Source organism: Panthera tigris, chromosome D3, assembly GCF_018350195.1.
Source record: "Panthera tigris isolate Pti1 chromosome D3, P.tigris_Pti1_mat1.1, whole genome shotgun sequence".
Lineage (NCBI taxonomy): Eukaryota > Metazoa > Chordata > Mammalia > Carnivora > Felidae > Panthera > Panthera tigris.
In genome coordinates, this window is record NC_056671.1 from 45,908,817 (window position 1) to 45,930,499 (window position 21,683).

General features: G+C 47.4%; 2 protein-coding genes across 5 annotated transcripts in view; one reads left to right on the forward strand and one right to left on the reverse strand.

Moving 5' to 3' along the window:
- Positions 1 to 1,604: 1,604 nt before the first annotated feature.
- Positions 1,605 to 20,852, forward strand: RMC1 (regulator of MON1-CCZ1). Of its 3 annotated transcripts, none has more exons than XM_042961347.1 (20): positions 1,608 to 1,819; positions 2,560 to 2,636; positions 4,752 to 4,836; positions 6,477 to 6,533; positions 7,857 to 7,943; positions 9,859 to 9,999; positions 10,329 to 10,432; positions 11,712 to 11,801; positions 11,890 to 11,995; positions 13,259 to 13,370; positions 14,764 to 14,808; positions 15,059 to 15,112; positions 16,503 to 16,631; positions 17,181 to 17,287; positions 18,678 to 18,797; positions 19,094 to 19,171; positions 19,425 to 19,529; positions 19,626 to 19,694; positions 19,780 to 20,005; positions 20,688 to 20,852. In XM_042961347.1, exons 1-20 carry the CDS (start codon positions 1,718 to 1,720, stop codon positions 20,765 to 20,767), a joined length of 1,974 nt encoding a protein of 657 aa, XP_042817281.1. In that variant the 5' UTR covers positions 1,608 to 1,717; the 3' UTR covers positions 20,768 to 20,852. The 3 variants fall into 3 exon arrangements, with proteins under 3 accessions (XP_042817283.1, XP_042817281.1, XP_042817282.1); XM_042961348.1 differs by lacking the exon at positions 1,608 to 1,819 and adding an exon at positions 1,920 to 2,138; XM_042961349.1 differs by lacking the exon at positions 20,688 to 20,852 and having other exon boundaries at positions 1,605 to 1,819; positions 19,648 to 19,694; positions 19,780 to 19,872.
- NPC1 (NPC intracellular cholesterol transporter 1) overlaps positions 20,805 to 21,683 on the reverse strand; it is a 53,971-nt gene continuing 53,092 nt past the window's right edge. For both annotated transcript variants that reach the window (XM_042961346.1, XM_042961345.1), the window contains exon 25: positions 20,805 to 21,372. In XM_042961346.1, coding sequence (XP_042817280.1) covers positions 21,290 to 21,372 — 83 coding nt within the window. In that variant the 3' untranslated portion in view covers positions 20,805 to 21,289. The remainder of the gene's footprint in view (positions 21,373 to 21,683) is intronic.

The following is a 21,683-nucleotide window of genomic DNA, read 5'->3' on the forward strand; positions in this document are numbered from 1 at the left end:
ATTAAGGAAAGGAGAGGAAGGCCCTCATCTTCTTACCATGGATCTCCCAGCCTCCTTCTCCCCCATGGTTACGGAAAAGACCAACCCCTCTGTGTGTACTCTGGGTTCTGCCGCATCTCACCTGACACTGGTACCTCGTCTTCTCTACATTCCATCTTTACCTCTCTGCTAAACCATTCTCACTCATGCAAAGATGTCTCAGTTCTTTTTAAATATGGTCCTCCAACTCTGTCTCAGAGGTACCTGGCATCTGCAGATTCCTGGGCTCCACAAGAGACTTGCAAGGTTCTTAGGCAAAGTATGCACAGCCTTGCTGCTGCTTTCATTTGAAAAACCTAACTCATGCCTACATCCTCCCACCCTGGGCCACCTCCATCCCCATTCCTCCACTCCTCTCAGAGACAAGCTTCTCCAGATCCGTTAATGTGGGTTTGCCGGCTATCACCTCATCCTCACTTCCCATTCCCACTTCCAACCTGCTGCCTCCCAGTCTCTGCAGCGATACGTCCCATGGAAGTATCAGTGTCTTCCCTGGGGTAAAAGTGGGACACTTTTCAGCGCCCTCTCTGGCTTCTCAGCAGCCTTTGTCAAAGTGGACCCCACCCTACCTCCTGAAACAGTTCTTCACTCAGCCCCAGAGGCAAACGGGGCCCCTAGTTTTCTGCATATTTCTCTGGCAGGCTCTGCTTGTTGTCCTGTACTGATTCCTCTTCTTGGATTCTACAGATGGGTTTCCCGTTGCTTTATTCACTTTATGCCTCTATGTGACCAACCCCGCCCAATTCTGTGGCTTCAAATACCATCTGTATTCCAATAAGCCCCAATTACTATCTCCAGCCTTGTCACTCCTGGTGAGCTTCAGACCCACATATCCATCTGTATAGATGTCATTTCTCCTCGGATTCACATGTCCAACTCTTGATCCTCACCACTTCCCTGCCAAACTTCCCAAGTCTCTGTATCTTAGAGAATGGTGCCCAGAGCCATCGGTTGTTGACATGGCCACCTAGCGATCATCCGTGATCCCGCCTTTCCTCCCTCTTGTCTGTGTCTTGAATGAGGCGTTCCCCCAACCCTCCTTAAATGTCAAAGCCATACAAAACAGGCTTTCTGACTGCAATCTAAACTAGGTTTTCCTGTTACATGCTCACAGCATCCAGGCGCTGGCCACAGCACTCCTCTCGCTTATTAAGTTCCCAGAGGCAGGCTCAATAAACCCTTCCGAGAGAGGGTAAGCCTTCCCTAAACCAGGGGCAGCCCTGTCCCAGGAGGGTACCCGGCCGTGCGCAAGCCTCCCGGAACAGAACACGCCACCGTGGGCGCAGGCGGGACCGGCGGCGCCTGCGGGAGTAGCCGCGCGGACTACCGCCGTCGCCTCTGCGCGGCTTCCGGGTCACGTCCCCGTCCCGCGAGCCGCGCTGGGACTCCGCCCCCCAGGAAAGGGGAGGAGCCTCTTGTGCCGAGCGGGGCGCGGTCGCGGTCGCTAGGCCCCACCGCAGCCGGTCAGCAGTCGCCCATTTAAGCGCTGAGGGCGGCGGGTCACGTGCCGGACGGGGTGGGGGCGTGGCACCAGGAAGCGGCCTCCGCGCCCACTCGGATCGCCGCCGCCGCCGCCTCCCGGCCTGACTCGCCGCGCCCCGGTGCCGGGCGCAGCTTGCCGGGCTCCACGCTGGCGGCCGCCCCCGGACCCCCCGCCGCCGCCGCCGCGGCGCCTGCTATGGGCCAGGAGGACTACTATCTGGAGCTGTGCGACCGGCCGGTGCACTTCGAGAAGGCGAACCCGGTCAACTGCGTCTTCTTCGATGAGGCCAACAAGCAGGTCCGGGCCGGCCCGCGCCCTCCTTCCCCGCGCTGCCGGGCGCACCCTGCCCGCCATCCCCCGCGCCCCCAGCGGCGTCCTGCGCGCGCGCGCGCGCCCAGGCCGGGTGCTGGGGGACCAGGCCTGGGGCCTCCCCTCCGGTCCCGGCGCGGGACTGGCACCAGCCCCGTGCTGTTGGGTGGGCCGAGGGACCAGGCGCCACCGCGGCGGGGCCTGTCTCCTCCAAAGTGACAGCTGGGTCGACCCCGAACCTGCGCCACCGACCCTGCAGCGCCCTTTGGCCGGTGTGGTCGGCCGTTAGCTCGCCAGCCCTTTCTCGGTGCCTTTGTTGTGTTTGTCATTAGTTACTCTTGCACTCACGGATTTAGGCGTTGAGATTGGCTTTATTCTTGGAATTTTGGAAACGGAGGGTGGGGGAAGCAGTGTGAGGAGTAATAGGGTGTGCTTAAGTGTATCAGTGGCGCCTTTGCTGAACCGGATTAAAATTTGTAGCCTCGGCGACCCAGGCCCGGTTTTGCACAGTGGGTGGCACTCACAATGGTTTAACCTTTTTGGTCTCCGCTACTCCCTTGCCCCTTAAAATTCTTGTGAACACCAGGTATCTGTAGATGAATATGTGCCACCTTAGTTGAGCTGAACCAAGAGTGGGGTGTGGTGGAAATAATCACTTGTTAGGCTGGTGTCTGTGTCTAAAGTCTTTCAAAGTTCAGGCCATTAACGTTGCTTCTTTTGCCTCCTAGGTTTTTGCAGTTCGATCTGGTGGAGCTACTGGGGTGGTAGTTAAAGGCCCAGATGATAGGAATCCCATCTCATTTAGGTAACTATTGACATTTACAGAATAACTTTCACGTGTAAATAAAATGATGTATTTTTTTGTTTTTGTTTTTGTTTTTTTTCTGTTTCGTCTTCAGAAGGTGGTTTTAAAAGTTTGTCCTTTGTCTTCCCTAAAAGTTCTGAAGTCTGTGCGCATGCACATCCCTGCCTCTAGGCAGAGGGAAGCAGACACCTGCCAAGCAGACACCTGCGAGCAGTCTCCGTGGCACACATCAGTACTTCATGTCAGAGTGAAATGTGTAGAGTAGTTGTCTCTTGGGAATCAAATGCTCCAACATAGGGTACCTACTTCCTCCTACTTGAAATTAACAAGGCAGTTTATTGATGTGTCCATTTCCGGTGTCTTGGCGGAGGAGGGCCTTCATTTGCCTGTGGCCCGGCTCTTTCCAGAGTATGTGGTAGGTGGAGGAAGTTCCTAGGTTAGTGTTTCCTGTATAATTAAGAAAATCCCAGCTTCCACCAACGGTGACTGGATGTCCCAGTGTATGCAGGTTGAACCAGTATAATTGCAAATAGCACTTCCTTTCACTTTCTGAAGTGCCTTGATTTGGTTGATAAGTTATCTGGTCTTCGTTCCTGTGATTACAGGAAGGGAAAGTGTAGTGTGGGCCCTCGATTCAGTGGGGACTTAAATTTTTTGCAGGTGGCCTGTGTTAATAAGAACGAGTTTTTGAAGTGGAAATGAATGATCATTTGTTTGGCACACACTGATTGCAGCCCCCCCCGCCCTGTGCTAGGCGCCAGGCATGTGAAGGTTTTGAATTAGCCTGGCGCCCTTTTGGAGAGCTCATATATGTAGTGTGGGAGACAAGTGTGTAGACACATTATGTCGATTGTGAGAAAGTGCCGTAATAGCACTGTGTTCAGAATTGGGGCACACGAGAGAGGAGACATTTATCTTGGGGTAGGCTGAGGAAGACCACTGCCTCGGACGGGGAAGGCCTCAGAGAGGAGGGAGTCTTTGAGCTAAACTTTAAAGCTTGAATGGAATGATTCTGAGTGGGGAAGAGAGATGGCCTTTCAGATGGCGAAGAACGCCAGAGTGCAAAGCTTAGCAGGCAGGGTGTTTGGGGAATTCCAGGTCTGTGTAACTGAGATCAGGTGTCCTCGCAGGGAAGTAGAGGTGGGGGTGGTTTGGCCCCTGGCAGGAGTCAGCTTGAACCTTATGTATTCTGCTATGGAATTAGGGCTTTTTCTTATTGGAAATTGTAAGATGGGGGCATGGCACGATCTTACCAGCGTTCGGAAAGATCACGCTGTTCACAGCATTGACCTTGGATTACCTGGGAGCGTGTCAAAGTCAGGGGTACCACTGAGCGTCGACTGCAGTAGTCTGAACCGGGCATACGCAAGACCAGACCCAAGGCCGAGTAGACTGTCACATAGGCACTTGGGAGGTGCTTGGGAAGGTCTTGGGTAAGTCTTGGTGATCATTTGGGTGTGGAAAGTAACAGTGAGCTGCTGATCCAGATTTGGGGGCTTGGTAGGGTTTGAGGAGGAAGATACTGAATTTATCCTCTTTTAAATTTTAAGTTTTGATGGCAAACATTTTAGCAATTTTGTGTATTTTTAACAGTTGTCTGGTGGTATAATTAACTGCATATATTTAATGTATACAGTTGATGAGTTTTGACATGTTAACCATCACCACAGTCTTTAAGTTTGCTTGTGCGGCTCTGTAATTCATCCCTTGACTTCCTCTTGTAAACATCTGTTTGAGGCCCCGTAAGATGCTGGGAGTTGGGAAGTAAATGGGAAAGTGTAAGCTTGGCTGTGAGAGCATGGTGAGCGGGGAAGGTGGTGGTTGGTGAAGAAGGTTGCTGGGTGGGTTTTGCTTATTTATGTCCAAAGTGACTCTCAGGGGAAAGTGCATCTGTTCTCCATTCTTCAGTCACTTGTTAACCACAGTGTAAATTTCACTGGCAACTTGCTGCCAGTTGGATTTTGTTGTTTGAAAAGAAGTCCTGATAGTGTCAGAAACATAATTTTCAACTAAGATCTGCTGCTTTCTGAGTATTTAACTTGCCTTTTCTCACAAATTGATAGATGCTAGAATTCAGTTCTTAACTTTTTAACTCACCCCCTTTTTTTCTTAAAGAATGGAAGACAAAGGAGAAGTGAAATGCATTAAGTTTTCCTTAGAAAATAAGATATTGGCTGTTCAGAGGACCTCAAAAACTGTGGTAAGACATGCCTTTATTTATTTATTTATTAAAAAAAATTTTTAAATGTTTATTGTATTTTTGAGAGAGAGAGAGAGCCCGAGTGGTGTAGGAGCAGAGAGGGGCGGGGAGACACAGAATCCGAAGCAGGCTCCAGGCTCCCGAGCTGTCGGCACAGAGCTCAATTTGGGCTCGAACTCATGTACCAGGAGATCATGACCTGAGCCGAAGTCAGTGCTTAACCGACTGAGCCACCCAGGTGCCCCTGTTTATTTTTTTAAAGTTTTATTTAAGTAATCTCTACATCCAATGTGGGGCTCGAACCCACAACCCCAAGATCAAGAGTTACATGTTCTACTGACTGAGCCAGCCAGGTGCCCCAGGACATATCTTTAAGTACAGAGTAAAGGAAAGGACATTAGAAGTACACATAGAAGAGAATGAATTACAAAAAAACAGCTAAAGGAAGCATTTATTATTTTAATGTCCTGAAAGTTATAGTTCTGTTGTACTATATTTGAGCCTTGGGAATTCTTTTTTTAAATTTTTTTTTAATGTTTATTCATTTTTGAGAGACAGGGTGTGAGCAGGGGAGGGGCAGAGAGAGAGGGAGACACAGAATCCGAAGCAGGCTCCAGGCTCCGAGCTGTCAGCACAGAGCCCGATGTGGGGCTTGAACCCACGAACTGTGAGATCATCACCTGAGCCAAAGTCAGATGCTTAACTGAGCCACCCAGGCACCCCGAGCCTTGGGAATTCTTGAAGATGAGAGAGACATTTCAAGGGATAAATATTTGTGACCTTAGTTTGTCATTTTTGACTTAAAAATGTTTTAAAGTAATTTGGAACCTCAGGCAACCTTGGATTGATTGGTAGCGGAATAGATCATGTGAGTTGTATTTTTGGCAACTTTGTGAATTAGCTTTAATGGAGTAACTCCATTTACTCACTGCTTGCATCTTTGAATGCTTGATCCCCTAGGAACAGACATTCAAAGTTGGAGCACCCGTTTGGCATTTTCACTTTCCTAAGCATTTTCACTTTCCTAAGTATTCACCATCACCATTTGTAAAGTAGAGCAAGACCTTTTGGAAACAGGCAGAATCTGATTTCCCCCTGTCAGTATTAATTGCTAAAATTGTTGGAAAGCCTCTTCTAAGAGGCAGCAACACATTTCTCTGGAATCCATTGGTTTTCGGTATCAGTTTCTAAACTAACTGGATAATTGGATTAACTTTTTTTTTAAATTGCATTGGAAGGGGACAGATTGTCCAAATTGTTTTTTTTAGTTTTCCTGCCTTCTATCCGGTTTTTTTTCCGATCACTTTTTAAATTTGTCTTCCAACGTTTTTTTTTTTTATTTATTTATTTTTGGGACAGAGAGAGACAGAGCATGAACGGGGGAGGGGCAGAGAGAGAGAGAGGGAGACACAGAATCAGAAACAGGCTCCAGGCTCCGAGCCATCAGCCCAGAGCCTGACGCGGGGCTCGAACTCACGGACCGCGAGATCGTGACCTGGCTGAAGTCGGACGCTTAACCGACTGCGCCACCCAGGCGCCCCTTTTTAAATTTGTCTTTTGTCTGTCTGGTGGTATGCCAGTGTCTGTTGGCAGTATGCTGCTTGATCCCAATTTCTCCTTGTGGTTTTTTTACTCTTCAGGATTTCTCTAATTTTATCCCGGATAGTTCTCAGCTGGAATACACTCAAGAGTGCAAGGTATGAGCCCAGATCCTTTCCCGGCTGCTGGCCATCTCACTGTGTGGGTGACGTGGGGGAGGGGCAGCGTGCCCTGGGAATTGCCAGCACACCCTGGGAGGCAGGCTGTGCCTTATGCTGACTCCTGTTGCACGTTGGCTCTGTGACTTGGACAGTTTTAAAAGTTTTGTTTTTTTGTTTTTTTTTTTTATGTTTATTTATTTTGAGAGAGAGAGCACGCGGGCATGGAGGGGCAGAGAGGGAGAGCGAGCATCTCAATCAGGTTCCACACTGTCAGCACAGAGCCTGACTTGGGGCTGGATCTTGAGAACCGTTAAGCTCGTGACCTGAGCCGAAATCAAGAGTGGGATGTTTAACCCACTGAGCCACCCAGTCATCCCAGTTTTAAAAGCCTGTTTCTTCTTTTATAAGATGAAATCGGGAGGATTAAATGGGTGACAGGACGTTAATCGCCCGGCTGTGCTGGCTGTGCGGGGGGGTCAGACCCTGGATTCCTTTTATAGCGGCCTTGTAGGAGGTTTTAGGAAGAGGAGTGTTTTCCCCTCTCCTGATGATGTTTCCTTGATTTGTTGTCCTTGTGTCCTTCCACTTTCTTTCCCCAAGTGTAGATTCTAATCGGTTTTAATTAGATATTTGCTGGGTAGCATAAACGAGGCGAGGCGGTGGGGCTCAGCTCAAAGCAGCAATGTGACACCCTGGAAGGTAGCGGAAGGTGCTAGTGGCTGGGTATGGCTTTTAGCAGCTTCACAGTGGTTTTGCTAAATGGAGTTTAGGGTGGGCTCTGCGACAAGGAGAGGCCCTTCGGCCCACGAACCGAGTCCCTCACAGACCTCTGGATCTGTGCGCCGCAGAGCCCCTGTCCTAGCCCTGTGCGGCCTCAGGTTTGGGGCACTGCTGTGCAGCAGGGGAGGCGAAGGGCTGGGCTCAGGGCCCCAACCCCATCTTGGTCCACACTCACTGAGAACCTTCTAAGCTTTTCTACTTTTATAATGCATATTTTTAGAATACAGGTAAGAGAAAGTCACCTGCCCTTTGATTTTCCTTAAGGAAGAAGTTGATATCTGTGTGCGCTGGTCAGTTACCTTTCTGCAAAATTCAGGCTTTTCCCTCTGTTCTTGAGAAGGAATTAAGAGTCAGGTGCTTTAGTGAGGCATCCCAGGTGGAAATCTGGGAATGTTGTATTGAAAAGAAAGTTTGATTTCTTGGTAAGTAATCAAATCGGGGTAACTTTTATTAAAGAGTGTGAGAAGTAGAGTATTTTAAGCTTTTGAAGAGTTGTACAAAAACTAATTAATTAAAAAAATTTTTTGTAATCCTTTTCAGACCAAGAATGCCAACATACTTGGATTCTGTTGGACCAGTTCTACTGAAATTGTCTTCATAACAGATCAAGGAATTGAATTTTACCAGGTATTATGTTGATCACTTCTGTTTGCTGGACAACGGTCTGTGATGGCAGTGTGGCAGCCTTCTGAATTCACTACTGAATAGACATTTTGAGATTCTGAACTTTAGGTTTTTGTTTGGGTTTTTGTTCTTTATTTCTAATTACAAGAAATGCATGTTTTTTATAAAACGTTTAAACATTACCAGGCTATCTGGAAGGTAAAAGTACCCCCATAATCCCTAGAAATAACTAGTATGAATAGTACGTTTTTCTTTGTTTTCCTACACACATGCAAACTTCATTTTTTTATAAAAATGGGAATGTTGTATATGAAGTTGTGGCTGGCTTTTTTTTCATAGCAGTGGGGCTTGTACATTTGTCCATATTTTATTCTGAGTAGTGTTCTGTTGTGTGGGTGCACTGCGGTTTAATTAATTCCCTGTTGATGAACCTCTGGCTTGTTCTCATTTTTCTGTGATTGTAAACAATTCTGCAGTGAACATGCTTGCAGACATTTCTTTATGTTCTTGGGTGAGGCAGTTCTTGGAAGGGGAATTACGGCACAGATACGAACATCCGAAAAGCTGAACAGATATTGCTAAATTTGGTCCAGAAGTTTGCTCTGTGACTTCCAGTATAGGGATATCTTTTTCCACATTTTTGCCAGAACTGCATATGATGAGTCCATAGACATATAGTCTAGGTATTAGCCCTTTCTCAGGTGAGATGGTTTGCAAATACTTCCCGTTGCACAGGCTGCCCTTTTGCTCTGTTGACTTGACTTGGTACCTGCCTTGTCTTGTAATATGTTCCAGCTGCCCGACCTGTTGAGCATGCTTCTGAATCTTTCAGTGGAGCTAATCTAGAAAGTGTTCAGATATTCTCGGGGTTCAATTTTGTTGACCTAATGAAAGCAGTATAATTTAGAATGTACAGATGGAGAAAATACACCCGTTAAGCAAAATGTGAGATGTTGGTGCTTTGCCATGGGGCCATCCTCAAAACCTTTGTAATGACCACCAGAAAGAAAACAAACTGCACAAATCTCGTACACATAGAAGGAGAGTTTTGTGTATATGGTAGCGTGGATAGGATTACCTGCTTTCCGAAGGGTTCCTTGTGGCAATCATATACTTTTCTGTTCTCTGTAGTGGAAAAGTGTACATTCATGTCATCTAGATGGTCTTCAGATCTTCAAGAAATAAGTTAAAAAGAAAGAGGACTCTAGCATATCCGTTCCAGATCTGAATTGTCAAGAAACCCATGCCTCTCCACCATGACTTCCACATCGGTTCTGGAGCACAGTGTTCTAGGAGCATTCATGTCTCGGAGCTCTATACAGTGTTCCTTAATTTATATGAATATTTAGAGTATATTTAAGACCTGCCTCAACCATAAAATACTAGGTTTGCATGCAGAGTCTCACGAACACGATTGTTAGCAAAAGGGAGCTGCTCCCAGACTCAGTGCTACCTGGAGTCAAGACAGAGCCAGGTGGAAGGCAGGTGCTACAGGCTGGGTGTGGGTGATTCAGTGCATGGGATCGTTGGGGGTGGGGGGGTGGGGTGCGCGTTTGCTTCCACGGGTTGGAGGAGGGAGTATGTAGTCTGGACTCTTGGGTGGATGATGCCTGGAGAGTGTGCAGGCTCTTGTGGGGAACTGGCCTGCCTGGGCTGTGACTGCATAGCGGTGTCTGAGCCGTATTTTCTCCTTGGTCAGGTATCCATGCTGCCCGCCTCTCAGGGTCGTGCTGTGAATAAATGAGCCAAGATTGGTAAAGCACTGAGCGTGGGGAGCAGTAGCTGCAGCAAACAAAAACCTGTGCAATTTTACTTAGTGGTTTTTTCCAGATTTTTCTTGTTTTCTTAATTTACCATCAGTCGTCTTCCATTTTGCTGATTTTAAAATAAAGATTCTGTTTCTCGAACTTTGCTTCAGGTGTTACCGGAGAAACGAAATCTCAAACTCCTGAAGAGCCAGAATATCAACGTGAATTGGTACATGTACTGCCCTGAGGGTGCTGTGATTCTGCTGTCTACCACAGTCCTTGGAAATGTGCTGCAGCCCTTTTATTTTCGGGTACGAGTGAGCCTGTCTTTAGGAAAAATTCCCTTTCCCCCCTCCCATCCTGTTCTTCTAATATACTAAGGTGTCCCGGACTTCAAAGGGGCAAGTTTCTCCAATAACCTCACCACTTCTGACCACTAGAGGGCACACTGTACCATCCTGTCACGGCCAGGAATGACTCGTTCTGTGGGGACAGACTCCAGGGAGTAAAGGACTTAGTGGGACTTCGGAAAGGATGGAGAGACAGAGTGTGTGCCTGTCCTCCGTGGTTTTATGTAGGGAATGCTAAAGCATCAAAGAGGTTTAACCAGCTTTTCCTAAAACTTGTATCACCCCAACAGGCTGGCACTATGTCAAAGCTGCCCAAGTTTGAGATTGAATTATCAGCTGCGCCCAAGTCAACTAAACTGAGCCTTTCCGAGAGAGACATCGCGATGGCGACCATGTATGTCTGTCTTTTGAGAGAATTCCTTCCTGACATTGCTTTTGGTAATAGAAGTAGCAGAAGTGCATCATAAAAGCACAGCACTTTCGACAGGTGCCCTCAGAGCACATGATAAAGACTCCCGCTTTCGCGTTCAGTGTCTAGATTTTATGAATGGAGAAAACTGGTCGTCAGCTTGGCATTCTTTTCTGATTCTTCTAGCTTTGTGATCTGAGGGAAGTTTTTTTCCACCATTCTGGTCTGATAAAATGAGAACATTGGACCAATTTGTTGTTTAGGTATCTTAGTTCTATAATTTTTTTTTTATTCTGTGAGTAGTTGAAGGTTATCTAGGACTTTTATTTATTTATTTTTAGCTAAAACATATCCTGCTGGCTTTAAAGAACATAGTTTATCTAACAAACATGGAACTAAATTACTTATGTAGGAAGGTATCCTCGCTTGTAAATGCAGAGTATCTCAATTTCTAAGCTTCATTATGGAAGTTTTAAACACACCATAATAGAAACCGATGCAAAGAATACCTTATGTACCCATAACCCAATTCAAAAATGTCCCAATTTTGCTCCTAAATTACTTCTTGGATTCTTCTATGGCCTAAAACAGTGGTTTTGAACTTTAACGTTCTTTGGGAGTTAGAATGCCTTTTTTTTTTTTTTTTTTTTTTAAAGGCCATCTACTGTGGCATCCCAGGTTAGAGAACAGATACAGTGAGGGCAGTCCTCACCCAGTGGCGGCAGAGACCCACTCCCTTCCCTCTGGTCTCATCCCTGTGGCAGACCGAGGACAGTGTCAGCCACTGGAATAGCAATGTGCATGCAGGAACTGGTCACAGGAGCATTTCTTCCATGAGGCTTATAAATGAAGAGTGATTATATTTTCCTGTTATCAAGGAATGTACTCATTATGTAGAACTTGGAAGATACAGAAAGTTCCAGAAAAAGAAAGTGGACTCGGTTTATTACTCAAGGATAGCTATTAACAACATGTGTTTCTTTCTAGTAGTTTTGGACATTGTGCAGAAGTTTGTCTTCCTTTTAAAGTACTGTGATGGAGCTGTATTTAGTTTTGCATCCCCGTTTTCACTTTTATATAATGGCCTTGGGTTTTTGGTTTTTTTTTTTTTTTTAGCTGCACTTTGTAAATATTTTTGTTGGCTGTGAAATATTCTGTTAGGGAATATGTCATAATGTACTTAACTCTTATGGCCTCATAATTTAGCATTTAGAATAGAGGAGTTTCAGATGTCCTGTGTGAAGTCTGTCTCTTTGTTCTCCAGATACGGACAGCTTTACGTTCTCTTCTTGAGGCATCATTCTCGGACCTCCAATAGTACAGGAGCGGAGGTAGTCCTATATCATCTACCACGGTATATTTAATGCTGTCCTCCTCCTCCAATTTTAAAATATGAACTAAAGCTTGTCGATCTATGTTTTGACCTTTCTGTTATCCTACAGAGAAGGTGCCTGTAAAAAGATGCACATATTAAAGTTAAATCGGACGGGGAAGTTTGCCCTAAACGTGGTGGATAACCTGGTGGTCGTTCATCATCAGGATACAGAGGTAGGGGTTATGTGTGGGTGTCTGGTCTGTCAGTGTGGCTTAAGAGTTAGGAAAATTAGGGCGCCCGGGGGGCTCAGTCTGTTGAGTGGCCGACTTCAGCTCAGGTCATGATCTCACGTTCGTGAGTTCGAGCCCCTACATCGGGCTTACCGCTGTCAGCACACAGTCTGCTTCGGATCTTCTGCCTCTCTCTCTCTCTCTCTCTCTCTCTCTCTCTCTCTCTCTCTCTCTCTCTCTGCCCCTGCCCTGTGCGTGCTCTTTCAAAAATAAGTTAACATTAAAAAAAAAAAGTTACGAAAATTGACAAAACATGCAGAACAGAGACTAGAAAGTACTTTCCATGCTAAAGCTTTGGTCTTCCAGATGCAAATGAGTTTGGTATTCTAGATGGTTGAGAAAAAACGGTGATTCCCTGTCTATTGATTACAGTTAATTAAAAACTATTCCAGGGGCGCCTGGGTGGCTCAGTCGGTTAAGCGGCCGACTTCGGCTCAGGTCATGATCTCGCGGTCCGGGAGTTCGAGCCCCACGTCGGGCTCTGTGCTGACAGCTCAGAGCCTGGAGCCTGTTTCAGATTCTGTGTCTCCCTCTCTCTGACCCTCTCCCGTTCATGCTCTGTCTCTCTCTGTCTCAAAAATAAACATTTAAAAAAAAAATTTTTTTTTTAATTAAAAAAAAAAAAAAACTATTCCAGAAAGTAGCACATGAGGGTATTTGACTCTGGAACAATTATTTGGTTGGCTCAGCCAAGCTGGGAATTTACTACAGAAGCACAGTCTTGCATGAGCACACAAGCTTTGTATTTCCTTTGTGAGTACAGATAATGCTAGGTAATGATTTTGAGGCTTTGTGGCCCAAGAGAAAGACTAGAACGGGTCCTGCTTTTTTTTCCTACATGGTTAGCTGGGTATCTGGTCACAGACAAGCTCCTTGTGTCCCGTGCCTCCCGCAGGGTGGCAATACCCTTATCTTGACTAATGAAGGTATTTCTAGTCGAAGTGAAAAAGATCTGCTGAAATCACTTGGAGCTTTTCAAGGGCAGCCTGTCATAAATGCCAGGGGTGTGCGTGAGCGTGGGGGACAGTGTAACAGAGTCGTGATATCACAGCAGACTCCTCCCCGCGTAGAACCAGCCTGTGGGGGTGCAGCGCAGGGCATGCAGACTCTGTAAGCTGACGGGAATGGAGGGATCTGAGAGAACAGAAGGGACAGGCCAAGTCATGGCTTGTTTCGGCATCAGAGTCTTACTTTTTTCCACTTCAGACATCGGTGATATTTGACATCAAGTTAAGGGGAGAGTTTGATGGCACCGTCACCTTCCATCATCCGGTGCTTCCGGCACGCTCGATTCAGCCCTATCAGATCCCCGTGGCAGGTAAGGGGACCTCCGTGTAGTGGATGGAATGAGGGGTACACACAGGGGTTCCCAGGCCCCTGTGCTTTTGGGGGGGCTTTGTGTTCCTTCCAGCATCTTCCTTTTCCAGGGCTAATAATGTGAGCATTAAAAGAGTAGGTTGTGTCAAATGATTGTCTTGTGTCTCCTGCTTACGTGGCGTGAAGGTAACCGCTGGTGAACTGGTGGAAAGCCAAATCTAGACGTTAACCTTCAGCTCCGTTCTGGTTGTTTGGGACCAGTTAGAAGGCAGTCAGGTTCAAATTGGCCAGTTACAACAAAACAAATGCCAGGTGTGATCAAAATCATAGCCTGGGCAACGATTAATAAGAATTCAAAAGTCCATTGAATCTCTGGCCTCCAGAGCATGGGTTGGTAAAGCATTTTTCACAGCTAAAGGCTTTTCGTCATGTTTAACCCCCTAGGTTGTAAGCCCCATGCAGGCTTGTAGCGGCTCTGTATCTTGCCCGCCCCGTGCTGCTGCAGGGTGTGTCGTGGGGACGCACTTGGTAGCTGCTCTCATTCCCCCTTCTGCTGTTGGTCTGTTCAGCTGTTCGTTTTCAAGCTGACTGCACATCAGAATCACCCCGGGGGCTTTACAGGGGTACCCGCTGTCACCTGAGAGCGGTCAAGTCCATGTGATTGGCAGCCAGAGTTGAGGCCCGCGTGCAAGAACTTCTCAGGTTCTAGATTCAGGTGTTCTTTGCCTTAGCTTGTCTGGGCCCTTCCCTCTTTTGAGTGGGCTGTCCAAAATGACCATATTTTCCAACCAGCTGATTAAAACCTATCTTCTGATTGTCCCTGGGTAATCGGAGCAGGACTGGGAACGATGTTTAATTTGCAGGGCTGCACTTCTCAGGTTTACCATGGATGCATGGGCAGTGCCACTGGGAATTAAGAGTCCCTGTCATGTGAGGTGTTTGGGGTCTGTTTCCTAGAGGAGATCTCTGTGCCTGGACCTACCCTGTGCGATGGGGAATTGAGCTAATTATTTAGACAAAGTACAAAGCACTGTTATTTGAAATCTTCTCAGTGACTGGCCTGGGGATGTGATTTTGAACCATCCAGGACTTGGTGATTTACTGTGTAAATGAAGACGAGTCCTCTTCGGTTATTACAGAAGAATGAACAACTCTGAATCTGTCGTACTTTCCCCTTCTTGGGAGGCCATTTTCACGGATTGTTTTCAACTTCCCCCTTCCTCCTTGTATGTGGTATCAGTGGTACAAGACAGTTCACTCCTTCCTTATTCAACTGTAGTCGAATCACCATTTACTGAAGGCTTTAAAAGTACTGCATTTCACCCTCTGAGCACTGGTGTGGGCAGTATTTCCTGGTGGCATTGTCGTTGCACACTTGTTTTTTCCATTTGCAGGTCCTGCTCCTGTGACCAGCCAGTCTCCCATCCCGTGCAAACTCTGTATCCTTTACAAAGGCTTTACTGTTGGGCACAGAAGGGAAGATAGTATCCCTCTTTGTCTTGGTGTGTGAGAACAGTCCTGCCTGGCAGCTGTGAATAACCTGAATAACGTCTTGGGAGCCCCCCTGGGGGTGCTTTCCTCACCACCTGGGCCTGAGTAGCCTCTGCAAATAGGGGGCGGGCGAGTGCTAATCAGAACTGGGTTTGTCTTTGGTTTTTATCCTGGTTTACCATTTCCTATAACATGCAGATTCTTCATCCTGGATTGTCTTTCAGCCTGACATCATCATCAGCGCAAGCCAAGGTGGGTCAGAGGGGACAGTCATCACGTTAGAAAATAGTTACTTGTTGGTTTTGGATGACACTTGTAGCCAGTAACAGGTTCAAGGTGAATCTGACAAATGACCTCTTCCTTCAGTCTTAGGAATGGGAACATTTTTCACTTTATACTCTGTTCTCTACGGTTCTGTTTTATCCTGAGCATATACTATTATTTTTTAAATGTTTATTCTGAGAGAGAGAGAGGGGTAGAGATTCCCAAGAAGGCTCCATGCTTTCAGTGCAGAGCCCAATGTGGGGCTCGATCCCACAGACTGAGATCATGACCTGAGCTGAAATCAAGAGTCGGACACTTAACTGAGCCCCCAGGCGCCCCGCTTATATTAGTTTTATAATAAACAACTAAGAATGGCTATTCCCCTGCTTCTAGCCCATTTAGGTCTGTCCGTTCTGAAAAGCCAGACTCCACAGCACGGTGTACAAGGCCCTCCCTGCCCTGTCCTTATCACCCCCCATCCTACCCACGTGTGTCTTTGCCCTTTTCTGTTCCGTTTGCATAGAAGTGCGCTCCTGCTTCCCACTGTGCTGGGCAAGCTCCTTCAAGATGCTAGCTCTCTCTTCCTGGTAACCCCCTAGCACCTGTATCTTCCTGTTGGGAGTACTTTCCACATTTGTCTTCAGTCATCTTGTGTATTCTCCTGTCTTACCCACTGGGATTCACGAGAATTTTCGAGGTTTCCACTGCATGTAGAATTCCCCTCTCCCTTCTCCATCTGGAACGGTGCTGGCTCTGGACCAGCTGCAGGAGAATTGAGAAGGGGACCACTCAGGTCATCTTTAATGCAGTGTTGAATTCTCTCGTGGAACCCCAATTGAGGAAGGCACTACCTGTCTACCTGGCAGTGTGGGTGTTCAGGAAATTCATGGATTGGTGAATGCATGAATTAGGAACTTCCCTTGGGAGCCTCGGGAGTTACCTTTTGACTTGAAGAGCCAGTGCGGGAGAAACCAAAGTATAGGACCAAAGTAAATACCGCATGTTGACATCCTTTTCTACCTTCAAGGTTAAAAGGGGGCTGGGGTGTGGGGACAGAAATGCTCTGAGTTGATCGAAGACTTGTCACCCGCACTTATTTCGGGAGCTACACTGTTGATGTCCCTCTGATTGGAGAGGGTGACCTTGTTGGAGGGAACCGTCAAGCGGGCGGTGGTCGTTTGGCTGGGCGTCCCTTCTGTCGTCAGGTGTGTCCTGCATTCCCTGGACTGCGCTTGGGTTAGTAAGAAGAGGGTAGCAACAGTGCTTTGCAGGACGGCCCCCTCCCGCGCCCCCCAAATGAAATGTTTTAGGGGAACCATCTTTTGGGCTTTTGTTCTCGTTTGCGTCCAGTATGAAATTTGCTGCCTCCTCAATCCAGGTTACCTCTGGAACCTCCAAGTAAAGCTTCAGCCTATCGTAAACCTCTTGCCAGATAAAGGAAGACTGATGGACTTTCTCCTCCAGAGAAAGGAGTGCAAGATGGTCATCCTGTCTGTCTGTTCGCAGAGTAAGTGGACGAGTCCTTCCCCATCGGACTGATTCCAGTACTCGGCTTGGGCTGCCCACACCCTTTATTGGGAGCTGGGCCACATTTGTCTGCTTTGTCCATAGTGTGTAACCTCATTCTTCACTTGAAGAATGAATTATTTAACCCCCTGGAAGGAAAGACCGGGAAACAGAAAAATGACTCACAGTGACTTGGGTAGAAAAGCTAAATTGGATGGTTCCAGCAAAAGCAAAGCTAACTGTGGCGCACTTGACGGTAATGAGCTAGCATCTCCAGCCTTAAAACAGTTCCCAGAATCCAAGTCACTCACTGCGTATGTGTCTACTTTGAGCACTTTCTACTGAAAGCTTCTGTATGTAGCTCCTTTTCCTAGTAACCAGGAAGGGCTGGTGAGTGATTTCCAATCTCCAAATGATACCCTTTCTCTGAATGCTCCTTGAAGGTATGTTTACCTGGTAACCCTTTGAGGTTAGTTACTTCTGTGCTAACAACTGTCTGAATTCTGAAGTGGATATAAAGTCACTTGACCTGTCTGAACATTCTTCCCAGTGTTGAGCGAGTCAGACAGAGCAACCTTACCTGTGATCGCCACGGTTTTCGACAAACTCAATCACGAGTACAAGAAGTACCTGGACGCCGAGCAGAGTTACACAACGGTAAGCTGTGTGTGTGCTGGGACAAAGGGCTCTTCTCCACCCCCACCGCCCAGTGTATTTCCTAACCAACTATAATGCGAGGTTCTGGTGGGATAACACGACTGGGGTGTGCGTGCCAGGTGGCAAGGTGGCTGTGTTGGGGGTCACAGATTCAGAGTTTGTGCCTCCCCTTAGCTTGAGGCTGCGTGTCACTTAATGCCTTCGCTTGTTTTTAACTTGTGTTGAATCTTACAGGTAGATCCTTGGTCTTATCTGTTTGGTGGATAAGAAAAGCAGTTTCGGCTTTGCCTTACTTTATACATACTTCTGCCCGGTCAGAGCCTGGACTGAACAAATTAGGCGTATAATCCTTTTGCCGCATCTTATTTCCTTTTAGGCTGTAACAGCTATAAAATTAACACTTATGCTGGCATTCGGTCAGCGTCCTGTCAGGATAGTGATGACGTATTAGCACTGTGCTTCCACAGAGCGGGTTCACGTGTTTGTCGTGAACGGCTAGAAACCATTGATGTGGCCTGTAGCCAGGTTCTGCTATACCGTTAGGATGAGCGGAAGGACGTATTTCACTTCAAGGACCTGATTAGTCCTGAGGCTTAAAACAGAAGTGGTTTTAGGCAGTAACGAGGAACCCAGAACTGCACTCCCCTTTAGCTCCTCGGGGGTAAGAGAACTGACGCAGGCTACTGAAGGCCGAGTGACCTCGGAGTGCACCTGTCCCTGTCCTGTGAGACACGCGAGGGGGGCTGGGTTCTTGCAGAGCCTCCTCGGCCTTGCTGCTAGTGTACTGGGCTGTGGCAATCCGTAGGTCTGACCCCAGATGGGTTTCTGTGCCTCGCTGCTCTGGCTCTGAGTCTTTTTAAATGCATGCCGGTCAGAGCGTGGTTCCCCCCTCCTCCCCGGCAATGGTGGAGCTTCCCCAGCCCCTACCACAGCTGCACCGTCAGCCCTGGGGCGAGCTGCTCTAGAGAGTTCGGGCAAGTCGTCCGTCTTCTCGCAGAAGTCAGCAATGTTTGGGTGGCCTTGTTGACCACTCGGAAACGCACACATCCAGCCTTACAAGCGGTATTCCCTTACTGTGTGACCAGTACACCATTCCATTTTTATTAGATAACAAATACGAGAAAGTCCGTGATTAAGAAAATGAGGGATTTTAAGAGGTGAGAAAAATGTGTCTCAAGCAGAAGCGGACTTCTGCTTTTTTAGCTCCACGTGTGAACGTTGGCATATTTTCAAGATGACCAACTCTGACTTCTAAACCCAGCCCCAGCCCGCACAGGAAAAATGGTTTTGTCCACGTAATAAGTGCCATCCTCTGCTCGTATCTTAGGAATTCAGTCTTTTGGGAGTCCCTAGAAGCTGACGAGAGTCCCGTTTGCAATGTGTTGTCTAGGCAGTAGAAGCAGGGCCGAGCCGGTGCAGCCCGCTTCTCAAGAGGCCGGTGCGGACCCAGGCTGTGGTCGATCAGTCTGACATGTACACCCACGTGCTGTCGGTCTTCACGGAGAAGAAGGTGGGTGACGGAGCCTCCAGCCAGAGATGTTATCTGCAGGGAACTGAGGAAAGCAGAACTCCTGATGTGATTTAAAGAACCGGAGTTCTCTTGGGTGAAGACCCAGTGCTAATAGTTTGGCGTCTACTAGGCCAAAACGTGACCGTCGACGGGGGGAGGTTCTGGAGGGATCTGTGCAGAACCCGTGAACAGCACTGGGCCAGAGGCGCACGGAAGCAGAGCGGGCGGGTAGACGAGCTGCAGGCGGCCTCCTTGCGAGCGTCCGGTTTTGAGACTACTCTTCTTTTCTTCTGTAGGAGATGCCTCATAAATTTGTGATAGCCGTGCTGATGGAGTATATTCGCTCTCTTAACCAGTTTCAGATCACAGTACAGGTACTTTCCAACCATTTGTGGTCCCAACTTAGAGGAGCGGGGTCTGCGTACCAGACCGAATTCTGAGTGACTCTCCCGACGTCACCGTGTCGGGCTCAGGCGGGATGATTAGTGTTTAATCGAGCATCCTGTCGACGCACAGGTGACAGAAACCTTAACCCGTCACTTAGAATAGCTCCATCCTAGACACACCTGGCCTCACGCATGTTGTAGTTGGGTGACCGGGAAAGTCTTCTCCTGTTTTTGTCCTCAGCACTACTTACACGAACTTGTCATCAAGACGCTCGTCCAGCACAACCTCTTTTACATGCTGCACCAGTTCCTACAGTACCATGTCCTCAGTGACTCCAAGCCTCTGGTATGTGGCCCCAGGCTTTTACTTCTGGGATTAAAAACTTCAGATTTAACCGTCTGACATCTTATGCTGAAGCTGGTGTGAAAACATGTCTTTCAGGCTTGTCTGCTCTTGTCCCTAGAAAGTTTTTACCCGCCGGCTCATCAGCTGTCTCTGGATATGTTGAAGGTAACTCTTGCTTCGTCCCCGTTTTAAACTGCATTCACGTCTCTTCCTGTTGCCGCTGCTTACCTGGACTTCTCTCCCCTTCCAGCGCCTCTCGACAGCAAACGATGAAATAGTAGAAGTGCTTCTTTCCAAACACCAAGTGTTAGCTGCCTTAAGATTCATCCGGGGCATCGGCGGCCACGATAACATTTCTGCACGAAAATTTTTAGATGCCGCGAAGCAGACTGAAGACAACATGCTTTTCTATACTATATTTCGGTTTTTTGAACAGCGAAACCAGCGTCTGCGAGGGAACCCTAACTTCACACCAGGTAGGACACGGCAGTGGTAAAAAGGCCTGGGGCGAACACAGACTCAGGGTAGCAAGAGAATGCTGGCAGGCTAGGAGGTGAGAAGCCTTTTGGGAAAGTTCCCCTAAGGAGAACTGAGTGAGCTTTTTTACAAACAAAATCCCATGGCGGTGGTAAGAGGAAAGTCAGAATGCCAGTGGAATCTGAATTAGGCTTTGGAACCTGCAGCGGACGCGTTCTGGGCACAGCTCAGGCCTGAGCGTGGGTCTGGGAATGCTCCTTTCTGAAGAATCAGGAACGAAACAGGAAAGGGCGACGAAGGGTTTTAAACGGCCTCAGGCTTATTACTCACTCTTCTCTGCAGACTTACGAAACCTGAGGCATCCCCTCCTTTAGGATGGGAAGGAACACGTCCCTTTTATTTCAGGCCTGAAGACTTTTTGTAGCTTAGCGAATGGTGCAAGATGGTGTTACCTGTGACAGGTTGGCCTCTCTACTTCTCCCCAAGCAGGTGGGGATTTGCTGGGGTTGTGAAGGTGCCCAGCAGCCATGCACGAAAGGACAACTCAAAAGCTTAGGAAAACAAAGTATTTTATGAAAGAAAAATAAGTTAAAACCCAGCATATGTATCTATGAGCTGTGAAGTCTTCATTCTTTTTTCCCTTTTGTGCCACATCTGATTAAATCTGCATTTCTTTTATAGGAGAACACTGTGAAGAACACGTTGCTTTTTTCAAGCAGGTTTTTGGAGACCAAGCTCTAATGAGGCCTACGACATTCTGATATCACTTGCTAGTTTTTTTATATATATATAAAAATGTGTACAAAGTTAATTTATTGCATTAATAAAGCTCTTTAAACTACAAAATGTTATAGTAAAGTGTATCTACACCATCCTCAAATGTTACTAAAAATATGGTATAGAATCTGTGTGATGGCTTACTCCCAAACAAAAGGAAAAACATTGCATTGATTGGCCTTTAAAAAGTGTCAGGGAGCAGATCCCACTCAGCCATGCTAGTGTCACCTTCCACCTGCCAAAGGGTTAGGTCTGGTTCGCAGAGAACTGGAAGGCCCCGCAGCGTCCCGGGGCTGCCTTCCGATTCCGTAATGCTTCCGATTCACGCGTCACATTTGCATTCCTGAGTTTAAAAGCACTATGGCCGAAGCTGCTGCTGTTAAGTAGCCTGATGTCTGGTACCGTCCAGTGTCCAACTCGGCCTCGACGGTGCAGCCACTGTCCAGTGAGCGGTAGGCTGAGCGACCCACAGACACAGTTCAGAGTCCCCCGACCTCACAAGAGGGCTAGAAATTTAGGAGTTGTTCTCGCTCTGTACCTTTGTATTGCTCTTGAGTGGCCAAGCTTTTGGCTTTATTTATTGATGGGCCTGTGAGGGATTAAAGAAAAAACTTCTGGATTATTTCTTCAGTAGAAAAGGAAGGCGACAGGGTAGTTCTGTTATAGTACAAACTTTCTATCCCTCTGAGATTCAAAAACCCCAACTCCTCATGTTCCCTATCTCAATGCTTCAACTTCTTATAAAGCTCAAGTCAAGCAAATTAGTACTGTTGTCCTTTCAACCACAGGTCATTTACAGAAGCTGAGGTGGCCGCAGAAGTAAAGAGACCTTAAAGGGTAGTCTCAAGACATGACCCGAGGAGCAGAGGGAGCACTTTGCTGGCACAGGGAGGAAGGGAC